The 16,220-nt window shown below is 45.8% G+C and overlaps 1 protein-coding gene across 8 annotated transcripts in view; it reads left to right on the plus strand.

Annotated features, from left to right (window-relative positions):
• Positions 1-16,220, plus strand: part of eml6 (EMAP like 6) — an 844,856-nt gene that overhangs the window by 245,613 nt on the left and 583,023 nt on the right. For 6 of the 8 annotated variants that reach the window (XM_085981349.1, XM_085981353.1, XM_085981346.1 and 3 more), the window contains 2 exons: positions 64-132; positions 11,459-11,644. In XM_085981349.1, the coding sequence (XP_085837475.1) occupies positions 64-132; positions 11,459-11,644 (255 nt within the window). Of the gene's footprint in view, positions 1-63; positions 133-11,458; positions 11,645-15,236; positions 15,354-16,220 lie in introns of those variants that run through there. The other 2 variants (XM_085981354.1, XM_085981352.1) reach the window with 2 other exon arrangements.

Genomic DNA, 16,220 nt, shown 5'->3' on the forward strand with positions numbered 1-16,220 from the left:
TAATGATACTTCTCAAAATTAGGCTGAGCATGAAGTTTAAACCTGAATTCTATCTGTTTACAGATCTTTGATGTTGCTTGGGATCCACATCAGCCAAACAGACTTGTTAGCTGTGGAGTGAAACATATTAAGGTAAATAACCTAGGTTCATCTTGTAGTATCTGTTATTTAAAAATGCTTGTATCAAATAGTTGCTTTCATTAACGTAGAATCTTGTCTGTTTACCTCATCCAAAAGGCTTCGATATACTGTGACCTGAATGAAAGCTGATATTTTACTTTATGTGCAGATGTGAAAAGTTCCTGTTTTAACTAACAACAGGCTATTACGAACCTATCTAATAAATTACAAATAAAAATGTGAAAAGCTGAAGAGAAAATGAACATAATGGACAGCTTAGTAGCTAGATAATGAAATATACAGCTGGAATAAGTGGCAATACTTAGTCTAATTCAGTGGCTCACTTCCAGAATTCCTCCATTTGTGCTTTACACAACCTTTTAAAGAAGACTGAAATAGCTATAGGACAGTTTCATTACATCAGGTCAAATATTTGACATTCAAGCAAGTTTTTTCTCCACACACGCAATCCATCTTGTAACTGTACCCATTAAGAATCACTTTGCCCCTCCCTATCTCTATCACCTCCTCCAGCCCTACAAGCCTTTGAGATCTCTGTGCTCCTTCAATTCTGGCCTCTTGCGCATCCCCGATTTTAATCACTCCCCATTGGCAGCTATGGCCCTAAGCTCTGGAATTCCCTCCCTAAACTTCTCCACCTCTCTACCTCTCTCTCCTCCTTTAAGACGTTTCTTAAAACCTACCTCTTTGATCAAACTTTTGGTCATCTGTCCTGATATCTCCTGTGGTTCGGTGTCAAAAATGTTTTTATTGATATCACTCTTGTTAAGCGCCTTGGGACGTTTTGCTATGTTAACTGAGCTACATAAATATACAATTTCAGATCATAACCTCGGCCCCTATTTCATTTTCACTTATATTTTTCCACTCCTTTCCTTTCCCCCCCCCCCCCTTTCCTTTTGTTTCTCTCTCACACCTGGCAGCTATCTTTTGCCCTGCCAGTACACTTTACACCTAATCACAGCCTATTACCATCTCGTCCAGCTTCTAATCTCTTTTACTTCTTTTGGTTCTTTTATTCTTTTGTCTGATCGCAGCCCTGCCTTCGATCTAGTTCCTTTTCTCTCCAGTTTTGAAGAAGGGTCAAACCCGAAACGTCAACTCAAATTTCTCTCCACGGATGTTGCCTGACTTGCTGAGTTTTTCCAGCATTTTCTGTTGTTATTTCTACATAAATATAAGTTGTTGTTGTTGTACAAATATTGCCTTTTCAAAGAAATATTGGAACTTATTTTCCTGACCCTAGATCCCAAGTGTGACTATCTTGGTGGCGCAATGCACAGGAAAAATATTGTGGGGAAGATTTAAACTTTTGGGCAGCTAATTTGGCAGAAGGTGCCGTCTGCGCACCTGTGCCGGGAGCGAAGAGCCTGGGCTTAACTTCCTGTCTGAGGAGCTATCAAAACAGCAAAGCAACAAGGGCAGTCAGCCTTTTATTATGGGACAAGCTATGAGGACTTTCGCTGAGGTGAAGAGATTAGAAATATGGGAGCATTAGCTAGTAAATCTCTTGTTTAAGTTGGGTGAAGTAAACCAACTGAAGTGAGAGTAACATCACATGCTCTATACTTTATATTCTTAGGAGAATATAAATTGTACGGGTTGAACTAAACGTCTCCAATCATACATATTGTTCTTTATGTTTCACCATGACTGGAATAAAGCAGCTTACAATTCAAAGTAAACTTTGCCTCATCTAGTGTTTACTCAGTCTGCCTTCAGTGAGATTGAAGAGGTAACTGTGATAAAAATGATAACTTCCGGGAAGTTATGTCATCACTTCCTGTGAACTATGAACTATGAACTGTGCACATACCTCACTTCCTGTCATATGTCACTTCCTGTTGGACTGGTATAAATACTGGTCTGTTCAGTATTGTAAGAGGCTTCTACCAGAGGCATGGTAAAGACCTCTTGTGTATATAGTGTGTTTATAAGTTACTTAAAGCTTACTTTAAAGTTACTTGATGGTAAGTCTCCTTTTTCTTACATCAATTTAAGTAACTTAGTATTTACACTGACAAATACTCGACCTTCAGACAAACTCGGAAGTTAAGGATCCAGGGAACCACCCATCATGGAGAAAATCCTTAGACCTATTCGTCTGGACTTGGACCCGAATACACCAGCAGCTGGCAGGGTATGGAAGCATTGGTATCGTACTTTTGAGAATTTTCTGGATGAATGTAAAGCGGATGCTCCTGCTAAATTGAAGATACTTGTCAATTATGTGACCCCAAAAGTGTTCGAATATGTTGATGACTGGGATAATTACGAAGAGGTGATTCGGGCACTTAAGAAACTGTATGCGAAGACCCCAAATGAGGTCTATGCTAGACATCTACTGGCCACAGCCCGACAAGGGCCAGGGGAATCAATTGACGAATTCCTGCAAGAACTTCGCAGGCTCAGCATAGATTGTAACTTTCAGGCAGCCTCAGCTGAGCTGTACCGCCAAGAAATGATTCGTGATGCTTTCATCTGCGGGATTGCCTCTCCATTTATACGCCAGCGTCTACTAGAAAGTAAAACACTTGAGCTACAAAAAGCTTTTGACCTAGCTTGTTCACTGGATTTGGCAAAGCGAAATGCAGACCTCTATCAGCTGCCCAGATCTCGATCTGCTGCTGTAGCTGCAACCAGACAATTCAAGCGGTCTCAGGTGAACCCTATCATGGGGGAATCTAATTCTGATAATTCTGATGAAGAAGAGGAGGACGACTCCACTTTAGCAGCCTCTTGGCAATCTAGGAAGGAATGCTTCTTTTGTGGAGATGCTTTTCACCCTAGGAAAACCTGCCCTGCTCGCAATGCAATCTGCAGTTATTGCGGGAAAAAAGGACACTTTGCTAAAGTTTGCCTATCAAGGGCCTCTACGAGGGCCAATCCAGCTAAGGCCTACCGAACTGCCCCAATTAGGGCCTATCAAGATGCTCCAGCTAGGACCTATCAAGCTTCCTCTCGAGCTCTCTCCCGAAGAAGCACACCGAGAGTTTTAGCCACTCTCTGTGCAACGACACCAATTACAGCTGCTTGCCCACAGAACCTGTCTCAGGCAGCCACAAAAATTTCAATTAAAGGGCATACCTTAGATGCCTTAATTGACTCAGGAAGTACTGATAGTTTCATTAAGGAACAGATTGTTGCGAAATTGAAACTACATGTCTTCCCATCGGACCAGGCAATTGCGATGGCCCAGTCATCACTTAATACCAGAATCTCCGGCTTTTGTGTTGTTGATATGACACTTCATGGTTGTATGTATCCCTCCACCCGACTTTCGGTGCTCAAAGACTTATGTAGTGATCTCCTCTTAGGGCTGGACTTCCAAAAACAGCATAAGAAACTCACCATTGAGTTTGGTGGATCCAAACCCGGACTTACTATTTCTAATATACCGTCTAAATTACCATTTTGTGCATTATCAGCAGCTTCACTTGATGAACCCTCATTATTTGCCAGTATTCCGCCTCAATGCCAACCGATAATAACGAAATCGCGGCGCTTTAATCAGGAAGACCAATCTTTTATTGCGGCTGAAATCTCTCAACTTCTAGCAGAGGATATCATTGAACCATGTTCGTCGCCCTGGCGGGCTCAAGTCGTCATTGTCAAGAACCCTCTAAAACCTCACAAACAGCGACTATGCATCGATTATTCGCAAACCATCAATCAATATACCGACTTGGACGCCTACCCATTGCCACGCATTGATGATATGGTTAATAAACTGGCCGAATACAAAGTGTTCTCAACTTACGATTTAAAAAGTGCCTATCATCAGTTACCCTTGAAGGTCTCAGATAAGCAGTACACAGCCTTTGAGGCTAATGGACGGCTGTACCAATTTCGTCGCCTCCCATTCGGGGTTACTAATGGAGTGGCTGTCTTTCAACGGGCAATGGATGGCCTGGTTAAGCAGGAAAACCTAAGGGACACTTTTCCCTATCTTGATAACATTACCATTGCAGGTCACGATCAACAGGAACACGACTCCAACCTCCAAAAATTTCGGGATGCCCTCCATCGCCGTAATTTGACCCTGAATGAATCCAAATCTGTTGAGTCGCAACCGACCATCAACATCCTTGGCTACTGCGTAGGCAATGGTATCATTAAGCCAGACCCAGAAAGACTTCGCCCGCTCCAAGAGCTCCCGTCACCTAAGAATCCGGCTTCTTTACGTCGGGCTCTCGGTCTGTTTGCATACTACGCTAAATGGATTCCTCATTTTTCGGACAAAATCCAATCCTTGCTGCATGCTAGATCATTTCCACTGGGAACAGCGGCTGTTGCAGCCTTTAACCTTCTCAAAAAACAGTTGGAGAAAGCGGCTCTTCACTCCATTGATGAGAATCTCCCTTTCGTGGTTGAATGTGATGCCTCGGAGGTGGCGATCTCGGCTACTCTGAATCAGGAAGGTCGTCCTGTAGCATTTATGTCCAGGACCTTACAAGGTGCCGAGCTACATTATCCTCCGGTTGAGAAAGAAGCCACAGCCATCATAGAGGCAGTACGGAAGTGGAACCATTTTCTAGCTCGCCAGCACTTTACATTGATCACGGACCAACGATCAGTCGCCTTCATGCTCGATAATCGAAAACGAACCAAAATTAAGAATAATAAAATACAACTTTGGAGGATGGAACTGGCCTCTTTTGGTTATACCATTCTCTATCGGCCTGGCAAGGAGAATGTGGCCCCGGACACCCTCACACGGGCATTTTGCTCCACTATGTCATCCTCCACTCTCATGGATGTCCACAATGGTTTGTGTCATCCTGGCGTTACGCGCATGCTACATTTCGTACGATCACGGAATCTCCCTTTTTCCACTGGAGATGTAAAGAAAATATGCTCAGAATGCCGGCTTTGTGCGGAATTAAAACCTCAGTTCTTCCGCCCCTCAGATGGTATACTCATACATGCAACCCAACCGATGCAACGACTTAGCATCGATTTTAAGGGCCCAGTGCCCTCTTCAACTCGGAACACATATTTGCTCACCATGATCGACGAATATTCACGTTTTCCGTTTGCCTTCCCCTGCTCCAATATGCTGGCGTCCACAGTAATCTGCTGCCTTGAGCAGGTATTTTCTCTCTGTGGCATGCCGGCTTATATTCACTCAGATCGGGGTCCATCCTTTATGTCAAGGGAACTCAAGGACTACCTCTCAGAACGGGGAATTGCTACAAGCAAAACAACACCATACCACCCCATCGGAAATGGGCAGGTAGAGAGGTATAACGGTATCATCTGGAATTCCGTACGTCTCGCTTTAAGATCTCGGGGCCTACCAGACCAGCAATGGGAAACAGTGCTTCCGGATGCATTGCACTCTATACGGTCCCTGCTTTCTACAGCCACAAATACTACACCTCATGAGCGGTTCTTTGGATTCCAGCGTCGCTCATCTCATGGGACATCACTCCCGTCATGGCTAACTACTCCTGGACCTGTATTACTCCGAAGATACGTTCGGACGTCTAAAAATGACCCTCTTGTAGACGAGGTCGAACTAACCGATGCCAACCCCACCTATGCAAACATACGATATTCCGACGGCCGAGAATCTACCGTATCATTACGGGATCTGGCTCCCTGCCCACCAGGACCTAGTGGGACATCGGGTGATGGCATTTCACCAGGAAACTCTTGGGACCTATCGGGTACCCCTCTCCAGGATCCTGATTGGACACCAACTAGCTTGGTGCCGGTAGAACCCCGTGCTCAAGGTTGCGACCCTCCCAGTACCGCGCATGAAAGTACTGATCCGCCACAGACCAGCTCTGCACCTCCCTCTGAACAGAGGCAGTCCGACTTTGAACCTATTGGGGCTCGTACTCGAAGCCATGATCTCCCCGACCCTTCACAGGGGAATCCAGGCCACACAGACTCTGACCAATGGCCAACCGCATGTAAGCGGACCAGCGACCCTCTACGACGGGAATCCAAACGGGTGCGACTCTTCCTTGTTCGGCGGCTGCGGACCAAAAGGTAGACCACAGCCTCCTAATCCTGCAGGAGGGAAGAATGTGATAAAAATGATAACTTCCGGGAAGTTATGTCATCACTTCCTGTGAACTATGAACTATGAACTATGAACTGTGTAGATGTTGGAGAGGTACTTGTCGCAGAGTACCCAGCCTCTGCCCTGTTCTTGTTGAAATGGCTCCTCCAGTTCAACTTTTGGGTAATATTGATCCCCACGATGTTGATGGTGGGGGGACTTCATGACCATGGTACTGTTGAAGGTTAAGGGGAAATGGCTGAGATTTCTCTTGTTGGAGATGGTCATTACCTGGCACTTAAGTCACAGGTAACGTTCATGCTACATATCAGCCTAAGCTTGGATGTTACCCAGGTCCTGCTGTAGGCTGGCATGGACTGCTTCATTATTGGAGCAGTTGTGAGTGAATTTGAGCACTGTGGAATCATCATGGAATAGCCCCACTCCAGACCTTAAAATGAGGGTAGATCACTGATGAAGCAACTGATGATAGTTGAGCTGAGAATGCTTCCCTGAAGAACTCTGCATCATGCAATATCCTCAAGGCAGTGTCCTAGACCCAACCATCTTCAGCTGCTTCATCAATGACCTTCCCTCCATCATAAGGTCAGAAGTAGGGATGTTCGCTGATGATTGCACAGGGCTCAGTTTCATTCGCAATTCCTCAGATAATGAAGACGTTTGTGCCCGCATGCAGCAAGACCTGGACAACATCCAGGCTTGAGTTGATGAGTGGCAAGTAACATTCGCACCACACATGTCAGTCAATGAACATCTCCAACAAGAGAGAGTCTAAGCATCTCCCCATGACATTCAATGGCCTTACCATTCTCAAATCCCACACCACCAACATCCTGGCGGTCACCATTGACCAGAAACTTAACTGGACCAACCACATAAATACTGTGGCTACAAGAGCAGGTCAGAGGCTGGGTATTCTATGGCGAGTGTCTCACCTCCTGACTCCCCAAAGCCTTTCCACCACCTACAAGACACATGTCAGGAGTGTGATGGAATACTCTCCATTTGCCTAGATGAGTGCAGTGCTAAGGACACTCAAGAAGCTCTACACCATCCAGGACAAAGCAGCCCGCTTGATCGGTACCCCATCAACCACCTTGAACATTCACTCTCTCCACCACCGGCACAATGTGGCTGCAGTGTGTACCATCTACAAGATGCACTGTAGCAACTCACCAAAGCTTCTTCAACTGAAACTCCCAAACTCTGACATCTGCCACCTAGGGCAGCAGGCGCATAGGAACACCACCACCTCCAAGTCATACACCATCCCGACTTGGAAATATATCGCCGTTCCTTCATCATCACTGGGTCAAAATCCTGGAACTCCCTACCTAACAGCACTGTGGGAGTACCTTCACCACACCGACTGCTGAGGTTCAAGAATGCCGGTCACCACCACCTTTTCAAAGGGCAACTATGGATGGGCAATAAATACTGGCCTTGCTGGCAATGCCCACATCCCATGAATGAATGAATAAAGATAATAATGTCCTGGGTCTATGATAAATGGCCTCCAACAACCACAACCATCTTCCTTTGCATCAGGTATGACTCTAGCCACTGGAACCATTTCTCTTTGACCCCCATTGACTTTGGTTTTGCTAGAGCTCCTTGTGTCATACTCAGTCGAATGCTACCTTCATGTTGAGGGCAGCTATTCTCATCTCTCCTCTGGTATTCAGCTCTGACTGTGATGAGGTCTGGTGCCAGGTGGTTTTGGCGGATCCTGAACTGAGCATCAGTGAGCAGATTATTGGTGAGTAAGAGTCACTTAATGGCACTATTGATGACTCCTTCCATCATTTTGCTGATAATTAGTTGGAGGCTGATAGGGCATTAATTGTCCAAGTTAGATTTATCCTTTTTTTTGTGGTTAGGACATACCTACAAAATCTTTCATGTTGTTGGCTAGGGCCACTTTTATAGTTATTAGGGAGCGGTTAGCTCAGGTGCACAGGTTTTCAGCATTTTGCTGTGCCCAGTACACCCAGCCACTTCATGATGTCATGTGGAGTGATCTGAATTGGCTGGACACTGATATATGTGATGGTGGGAACCTTGGGAAGACACTGAGAAGTATCTTCCACTTGCCACTTTGGCTGAAGATATTTGCAAACATCAGCTTTGTCTCTTGCATCACCGTGGTTCAGATTGGAAGCCTTCTCTTCCTGTTAGTTGCCTGCTTGTCCACCATCATTCTCTGATCCTTTGATTGTTGGACTGCTTATATCTGTCTGTAGCTTGCTGGTTTTGATGTTTAATTAGCAGGTAGCTCTGAGTTTACTAGGTTCGTACTTCATTCTAAGGTATGCCTAGTGCTGCTCCTTCGCGGCACTCCTGTTCAGGGCTTGAATGTCTTTCTTGTCTCTTGGTCACTAGAACTGGACACAGTACTCAAGGTGCAGTCTGACCAGGACACTGTACAACTTGCTAACAACTTCCTCTATCTTGTATGTTACTGTTTTGGTTATGCAGTTCAACATTCTATTGCCTTTTTTGATTTGTATTGGTTGGACATGTCGAGTGTTGAATCTATTAAGTTTCTTTGGTCCCTTTCAACTTCATTCTTGGTTATTTCAAAACCTTTCATGGTGTATGTGTATTACCCATTTTTCCTTTCCCTGTGTGGTACTTTACACTTATCTGCTTCAAATTTCATCTGACATTGCTCTGTCACATACATATTTTGTCCAAGTCATTCTATAATTTCTGAGCTGCCTCCTTTGATTCCACTGCCCCTTCTAGTTTGGTATAACCTGCCAATTTGACTGCTTTCCATTGAGATTCTGAATTCAAATCATTGCTATAAATTAGAAAGAGGGCATACACTGAGGATTATCGTGAAGAATGAAGAAGGAAGTTACAAGAACAACACAAAGCATTGCGGCATCCTACTCAATATTTCCCCTCCACCTTGCCATAACTCCTCTAATCAGTACCTAATGTTTTCTACCCTTCAGCCAATTTCTTATCCATTCACAAGATTTATCCTGAAACTCCACAGTTTTGAGTTTAGTTAATAGTCTTTTATGTAGAACTTTGTTAAGTGTCTTTTGGAAGTCTAGGTACACAAACTTGTGTTTTTTCAGTTCATGGATCATCACCTCCTCAAAAGGAGTCAAGGAGATGGATCACGCAGGATGTTCCCATTCTGAATCCTTGCTGACTGCTGTTTACTAGGTTATTGTTATACAGATAATCCTCAAGTTTACTCAATAATCAATTCCATTATTTTACATGGAATGGAAGTTAGGCTAATGGGGTTGTAGTTGCCACTTTTTACTTTGTGGTGCTTTTTGAATATAGGCACCCCAATAACCTTTTTGCGATCTACTAGTATCTCCTCAGTTTTCAGGGCTTCCTTCATAATGATTATCAATGCCTCACAAATATTCTCCCAGGCCTCTCCTAGCACTCTGGTATAAACACCGGCTAAGCTTGGGGATTTGTTTGTTTTAAGGCCTTTTAGTCTGCACTTCCATCTCATTTATATCAAAGCTATTTATTTTGCCTTGGTTATCTCTGAGGATGGCATGTTGCTCATGTTTTCTCTTGTGAATACGTAGAGGAAATATGAATTCAGAATATTTAATATTTTGTGTCAGTCTTCTATTTCAAGGCCGTATGCATGGAAGATTTTTTTACTGATACGTTTTGCCTATGCAGCTGTGCTTTTTCTAGTTCTCTCTTTGCTCCTCTGATTACCCTTTTAATATGTTGGCATTTTCCTATATTAATTCCAGTTAACTCCTTGCCCTTTTTCCCAGCAGACTTATTCCTGTTTATTTCACTTTATATTTATTTATTCAGGGTCACGCTTGTCTAATAATGATCCAGAGAAACCACACGATAGGTGGGGAATGCAAATTTTCCAGCTGGCAAATGCAATTTCCCAGGGCCCTACAGCTCCAGAGCAGCTCTCAGGCTGGTCCAAGTTACAACCCCTTCTATTTCCTATGGAGGCATTCCAGCACACAATGATGCCTTCTGATGGTGACATCATTGGACTAACCAAGCAGGAAAGAAAACCAGGCACAAGTGTTTCCATGATTTGAAAATTGACATTTTAAAAACAATGATCAAAATTATCCATATTTTCTATAAAATGGAGGATTGCACAAATTTAAAAGCAAGTTATTCGCTGTTCAATGTGATAACCACTTTGCAAATGGAAAATTTCAAAATCATGAAAGATTTTCAGAGGTAAATAGTGAAGGATTGTCTTTGTTGGTAAGTGAATTGGCAACAAGGGGACATAGACTCAGGATTATCATGAAAAAAAGTGGGAGGTTTGAAGAACAATTTTCAGACGGGTTTTCTAGAACACGAAATGACTTGCTATAAGTGGATATTGAAGCAGAGACTATGGCCTAGAAATTGAGTAGCCTTAGCGCCGCATTTGAGGCGCTAGAGGGCCTAGCGCCGGAGTTATGGCCAGTTGGGAAATTGAGTGGGGCCCTTCCGTCGGCGTTAAGCCGGTAGCGCTGCGCCGGCACCGATGACGTCATCGGTGTGCGCAGCGTCCCGGTTGCCATGCCGACGGGCCCCAGCGCCGAAATTCAGTTGCGGCCGCCTCGCCCGTGGCAGCCGCAACTAAGACTCTGGCAACCGAGTCTTCCCCGAGTTAGCGCCGGCGCATTAAGGTCGCGCGGCGGCCGGCCGCTTTCCCGTCGGCTGCCTGCCCGCACCTCCCTCCCCGGACTCCTCCACCCCCCCCCGCAGAACAGATGCGTCTGGCCTGCAAGCCCGGCACTTGTCCGAGGTGCCGGGCTCATTTTTTCAATATTTGAACGGACAGCGGGCGGGTGCAGGCAGCTCCTCCTTAACTGAAGGAGGAGGCCTGCACTTCCCCAGCCTGCCGCACCGCATCGGGTGCCGCAGCGCCGGATTAGCGCCGCAATTCGGCACTCAGCGCCCATTGGGAGGCGCTCACGCCCGCCAGTAGCGCCGGCAGCCGTCTGGGCGCGGCGCTACTGAATTTTTGGCGCGCGCAAGGGAATTAGCGCCAGCGCTAAATTTCCGGCGCTAAAGCCCTGGCGCGGCGTCAACTCAATTTCTAGGCCTATAAAAGGGAATTGGATAAGTACTTGAAAAAGAACATAAGAGGCAAACTGAAAAAAGCAGGAAGATGCACATAGCTCCAATTAAGAAACTAACACACGCATGATGAACCAAATTGGTACCTCCTGTGTTGTAAAAGTAATGATTCAATGAAAAATGTTGATTTCTTTTCCAGAGTGTGTAGACTTATGAGTTTTTTTTCCCCTTTTCATCCTACAGTTCTGGACATTATGTGGGAATGCACTAACACCCAAAAGGGGCATTTTTGGTAAAACTGGTGACCTTCAGACCATTCTGTGTTTAGCTTGTGCTAAAGATGAAACTACATACTCTGGTGCATTAAATGGCGATATTTACGTCTGGAAAGGGCTAAATTTGGTCCGCACAATTCAGGGAGCTCATGGAGTAAGTAAAACTGATACACAGTACATAGTTTTCTTTCATCAGTATGACATTAATATGTTTTATCAATGGACTTGGTTGCTGTTTCAATCATAAAATCAATGGCAAGTACATGGTTTACATCCTTCTGAACATTTTCAAAGAATTTTTCAGCTTTAGAGGGTCAAATGATTAAGTTCTGCCATTTCTCCCTACCTTCTCATCCTGTTTACATGAAGTAATGTGATCTTCAAAATGTACACACTACTGTAACAGCAGGGAGCGGCTGCTAAAGATGAGTATGGTATCACAGAGTGCCAAGAATAAATTCTATTTACATTTGCTGCCACAGCATGGTGTACACTTAATATTTTCTGACAACAGTAAATGTGCTTAGAAAACAAAATATAGGCATGGAAGCTTTGAATTTTCCTTCATTTACAAATTACTTTTTTCATTACTACCTGGTGCATCACACAGATCTTTCATCTTTTACTTTTACCCCATGTAAAAGGACTTGTGTTATTTATCTGTTATATATTAAAATCGCTGAGTGGGTCACAGTATTTCATTTCAAAATGCATTGAAAAGTCATACTATAGTATTTCAATGGGGAAGATGCCTTTTAAAGGTGTCAACATTTACCTGCAGTACCCATTATGCCTGTATGTGACATCACAGTGTTAAATCCCTGTCACGCAAAACTAAGTGCAAAGCCACCCAGTGGCACTTTGTCTTAGAATTAAAACTCCCCATTCAACCCAATTTACAAGCACTGGTCATTAGGTTATTGTGATACAACTACAGTCTTAACACAATGGCCCTGAATTTGTGGTCGGTAGGAGGGCGTACTGTCAGAGTACGCTGTCATACCGCCTTTGAAACTGACCGCAAATTCAGGATTTAATGCACTAAATCCTGAACTTGCGCTCTGTCAAGTTCCGAATAAGTAGAGGCTTCGCTGCGTCTTTCACCTCCTCATACAAATCAACGTGCTGATAATTGCGAGGTAATTACGCTGAAAATTTTAAGTCTTGTACAAACAGGCGTAGAAAGCCTATTGCACAGCGTAAGGGGACAGGATGAGAAAATTTTAATAACAAACAGATCTGTAACAAGACAATGCTATAATGGGAGATAACAACAGAAAATGCTGGAAAAACTCAGCAGGTCAGGCAACTCAAATTTCTCTCCACGGATGTTGCCTGACCTGCTGAGTTTTTCCAGCATTTTCTGTTGTTATTTCAGATTTCCAACATCTGCAGTATTTTGCTATCGCTATAATGGGAGATTTGTTTTAAGAGGTTATCATAATGAAGTGTTTATAAGCACACTGAATAAAGCATTAAATGAGTGGTTTGTAACCTTTTTTTTAAAATGAGAAGTTAATAATCAGAGTGATGTTTGTGAATTTTGAATAAACATACTTTGTTCGAATGAGAGATTTACAATAACAGATTGTGACAATGAGAAGATTACAGTTACAGAATTTATTATAATGGCAGCCTTTCAGTGTTAGATTCTTTTTTACAATGCAGTTTGTGACAATGAATTTTTACATAACAAATAGTTTGTAATAACAGAGTTTATTATGAGTGGTCTGCACTGATTGTTATAATGAGAAGTTTGTAATAGCAAAAATTGGCACAATTAAAGTTTTGCAATATTTTGTTTTAAAAGGAGGTTTGTAATATGCTTTTGTTGTTATGAGAGAACGATAGAATTTTTTCCAGAGTCACATTGAATTAAATAGAAACTTAAATCTATCTGTATGAAGGAGAGACAAAAAAAGGTCCCCAGTATTCCTGTTGAGTTTACCCAGAATTTCACTTTGGGAGTATTGGATTGGCAATTGGCTAAGAGTGAGGCAGTAAAAGAACCACTGCCCCACGTGATCCCAGGTGTGCATACACACAACAGTGCGCTCCTGGGCTCCATGGGGGAGTACGCTGCGCGGAACTCTGCAGCGTTTGAAAGGAAGTTCTCGTAGGGAGGATCGCATGAGACAGGTGCGGATTGCCTTGCGATGTCGGTGGCGTACTCCTTAGCTACGCTGCCAACCGCAAATTCAGGCCCAATATGTTTTCTATGTCAAGTGTAACTGAAGTGGGGAAAAAAAGACTCCATAACATGCCTGATGAGGTACTCTTGATATCACCTCCCGAAAAAGCACTCGCTCCAAAGAGCTGATAGCTGGCCCGCACCTGGAGCTTTGAAATATTGTATAATAGCCTTCTTGTCCTATTCGCTCTCTGCCCTCACCCTCCCCCCTCCTGCTCTCCACCCCCCTCTCTCGCTCTCCACCCCCCTCTCTCGCTCTCCACCCCCCTCTCTCGCTCTCCACCCCCCTCTCTCGCTCTCCACCCCCCTCTCTCGCTCTCCACCCCCTTCTCTCGCTCTCCACCCCCCTATCTCGCTCTCCAACCCCCTCTCTCGCTCTCCACCCCCTCTCTCGTTCTCCACCCCCTCGTTCTCCACCGCCTCTCTCGCTCGCCACCCCCTCTCTCGCTCGCCACCCCCTCTCTCGCTCGCCACCCCCTCTCGCTCGCCACCCCCTCTCTCGCTCGCCACCCCCCTCTCTCGCTCGCCACCCCCCTCTCTCGCTCGCCACCCCCCTCTCTCGCTCGCCACCCCCTCTCTCGCTCGCCACCCCCCCTCTCGCTCGCCACTCCCCTCTCTCGCGCGCCACCCCCCTCTCTCGCTCGCCACCCCCCTCTCTCGCCACCCCCCTCTCTCACTCGCCACCCCCCTCTCGCTCGCCACCCCCTCTCGCTTGCCACCCCCCTCTCTCGCTCGCCACCCCCCTCTCTCGCTCGCCACCCCTCTCTCGCTCGCCACCCCCCTCTCTCGCTCGCCACCCCCCTCTCTCGCTCGCCACCCCCCTCTCTCGCTCGCCACCCCCCTCGTTCGCTCGCCACCCCCTCTCTCGCTCGCCACCCCCTCTCTCGCTCGCCACCCCCTCTCTCGCTCGTCACCCCCTCTCTCGCTCGCCACCCCCTCTCTCGCTCGCCACCTCCCCCCACGCCACCCTCTCGCCCGCCACCTAACCCCCCGCGCTGCCCTCTCGCTCTCCACCTCCCCCCCGTCCTCTCGCTCTCCGCCTCCCCACCGCCGCCCTCTCGCTCTCCACCTCCCCTCCGCGCCGGCCTCTCGCACTCCACCTCCCCCCCGCGCCGCCCTCTCGCTCTCCACCTCCCCCCCAACGCCGCCCTCTCACTCTCCACCTCCCTCTCCCTCGCCGCCCTCTCGCACTCCACCTCCCCCCCCCCCGCGCCGCCCTCTCGCACTCCACCTCCCCCCACCCCGCGCCGCCCTCTCGCTCTCCACCTCCCCCCCCCACCCTCTCTCTCTTCCATCCCATTCTCCCCTCTGCCATCTGGGCCCAATGGTCTTGACTCCCTGCGTGCAACACAACGGATTACTGACTAATATATTACTGAAATGTGTATGTCCTGTCATCCATCAACATTCCTTACAAAATTGCTGTTAATTACATTACATTTGTAATAGCCTGCGAGTCTGTAGATGGCGCTTTAATAGGATCCTTCCCATTTAGAACACTCAATCCTTTATAATGTTTATTAGTCTCAAAAGCCCATTCTGCAATTTCCTTTAGAAAAGCATGGTTTGCGTCTCCCTGCACTGCTGCACTACGGCCAGCAGGTGGCTTTGAAACAATTCGTGTTCTTAAGTTCCTCTCTTCGTCAGACATCTGGCTAAACGTGAGTTACAGGTGAGTTTTTAGCCTTTTGAAAATGTTAACTGTCTTGTTTTGCACACTTTGTACAAAAATAATAAATTGCAGGACAACGGAGTATTACAGTTTAAACTCTTTTATGAAGCATTAGGCCTGATCTTACTCACAGCAGTACAGTGGGGACAAGATGGAGTTAGGACCCCTTACAGATGCCTGCAGGCCAATGACAACTCAGCATGTGATCACATGTGAATATAATAGGTATTCCTTACAGATGCCTGCGGGCCAATGATAATTCAATATGCAAATGTTTAACAATTTGAACGTGTATAACATTTTAATGTACTTGAAGTTACCCCAACAGAAATCCCTCAACCAAAAATTCTATCACCTTGGGCAGTGGAGGTTTTGGTGTGTAATCTACCTAACCCCCACTCCCTGCTAAAATGGACTGATGTCTCTCCTCCCGATGACTTTCATCCTCAAAAGTGGCTCCAGGCACACCATATTAGTCTAAATGTGGACTGTTTTCCACCCAGACAAACTGTTGACCTCCTTTCATCGCCTTTATCCAGCCTTGATGGAAATCTCCGTTCCCCACACAAGCCTTTTTTTCATGTGCCTGCAATATCCCTACTCGCCAAGTTTAGCTGCCTGTAATGTGTCACCTCTGATCCTCCTTCCAAACTCAGCTACATCGACAAAAGAAAATGCATAGATGTGGCACTGCAATCTTCATTGTCATTATGACACTTTTTTGAGGCCTATGCAATTTCCTCTCTCTCTTACCACCCACCTCCCCCCTCCCTCCCAATATAGATGCCTGACAACCAGCCCCCTCCCGCCTCCTTTACTCTCTCAATCCTTCCCCACTCCCCTCTCCTCTTTCCCCCTTCCTTCTAT

Source organism: Somniosus microcephalus, chromosome 3 (assembly GCF_052327205.1).
Source record: "Somniosus microcephalus isolate GS21.2 chromosome 3, FLI_Smic_1.0, whole genome shotgun sequence".
Taxonomy (NCBI): domain Eukaryota; kingdom Metazoa; phylum Chordata; class Chondrichthyes; order Squaliformes; family Somniosidae; genus Somniosus; species Somniosus microcephalus.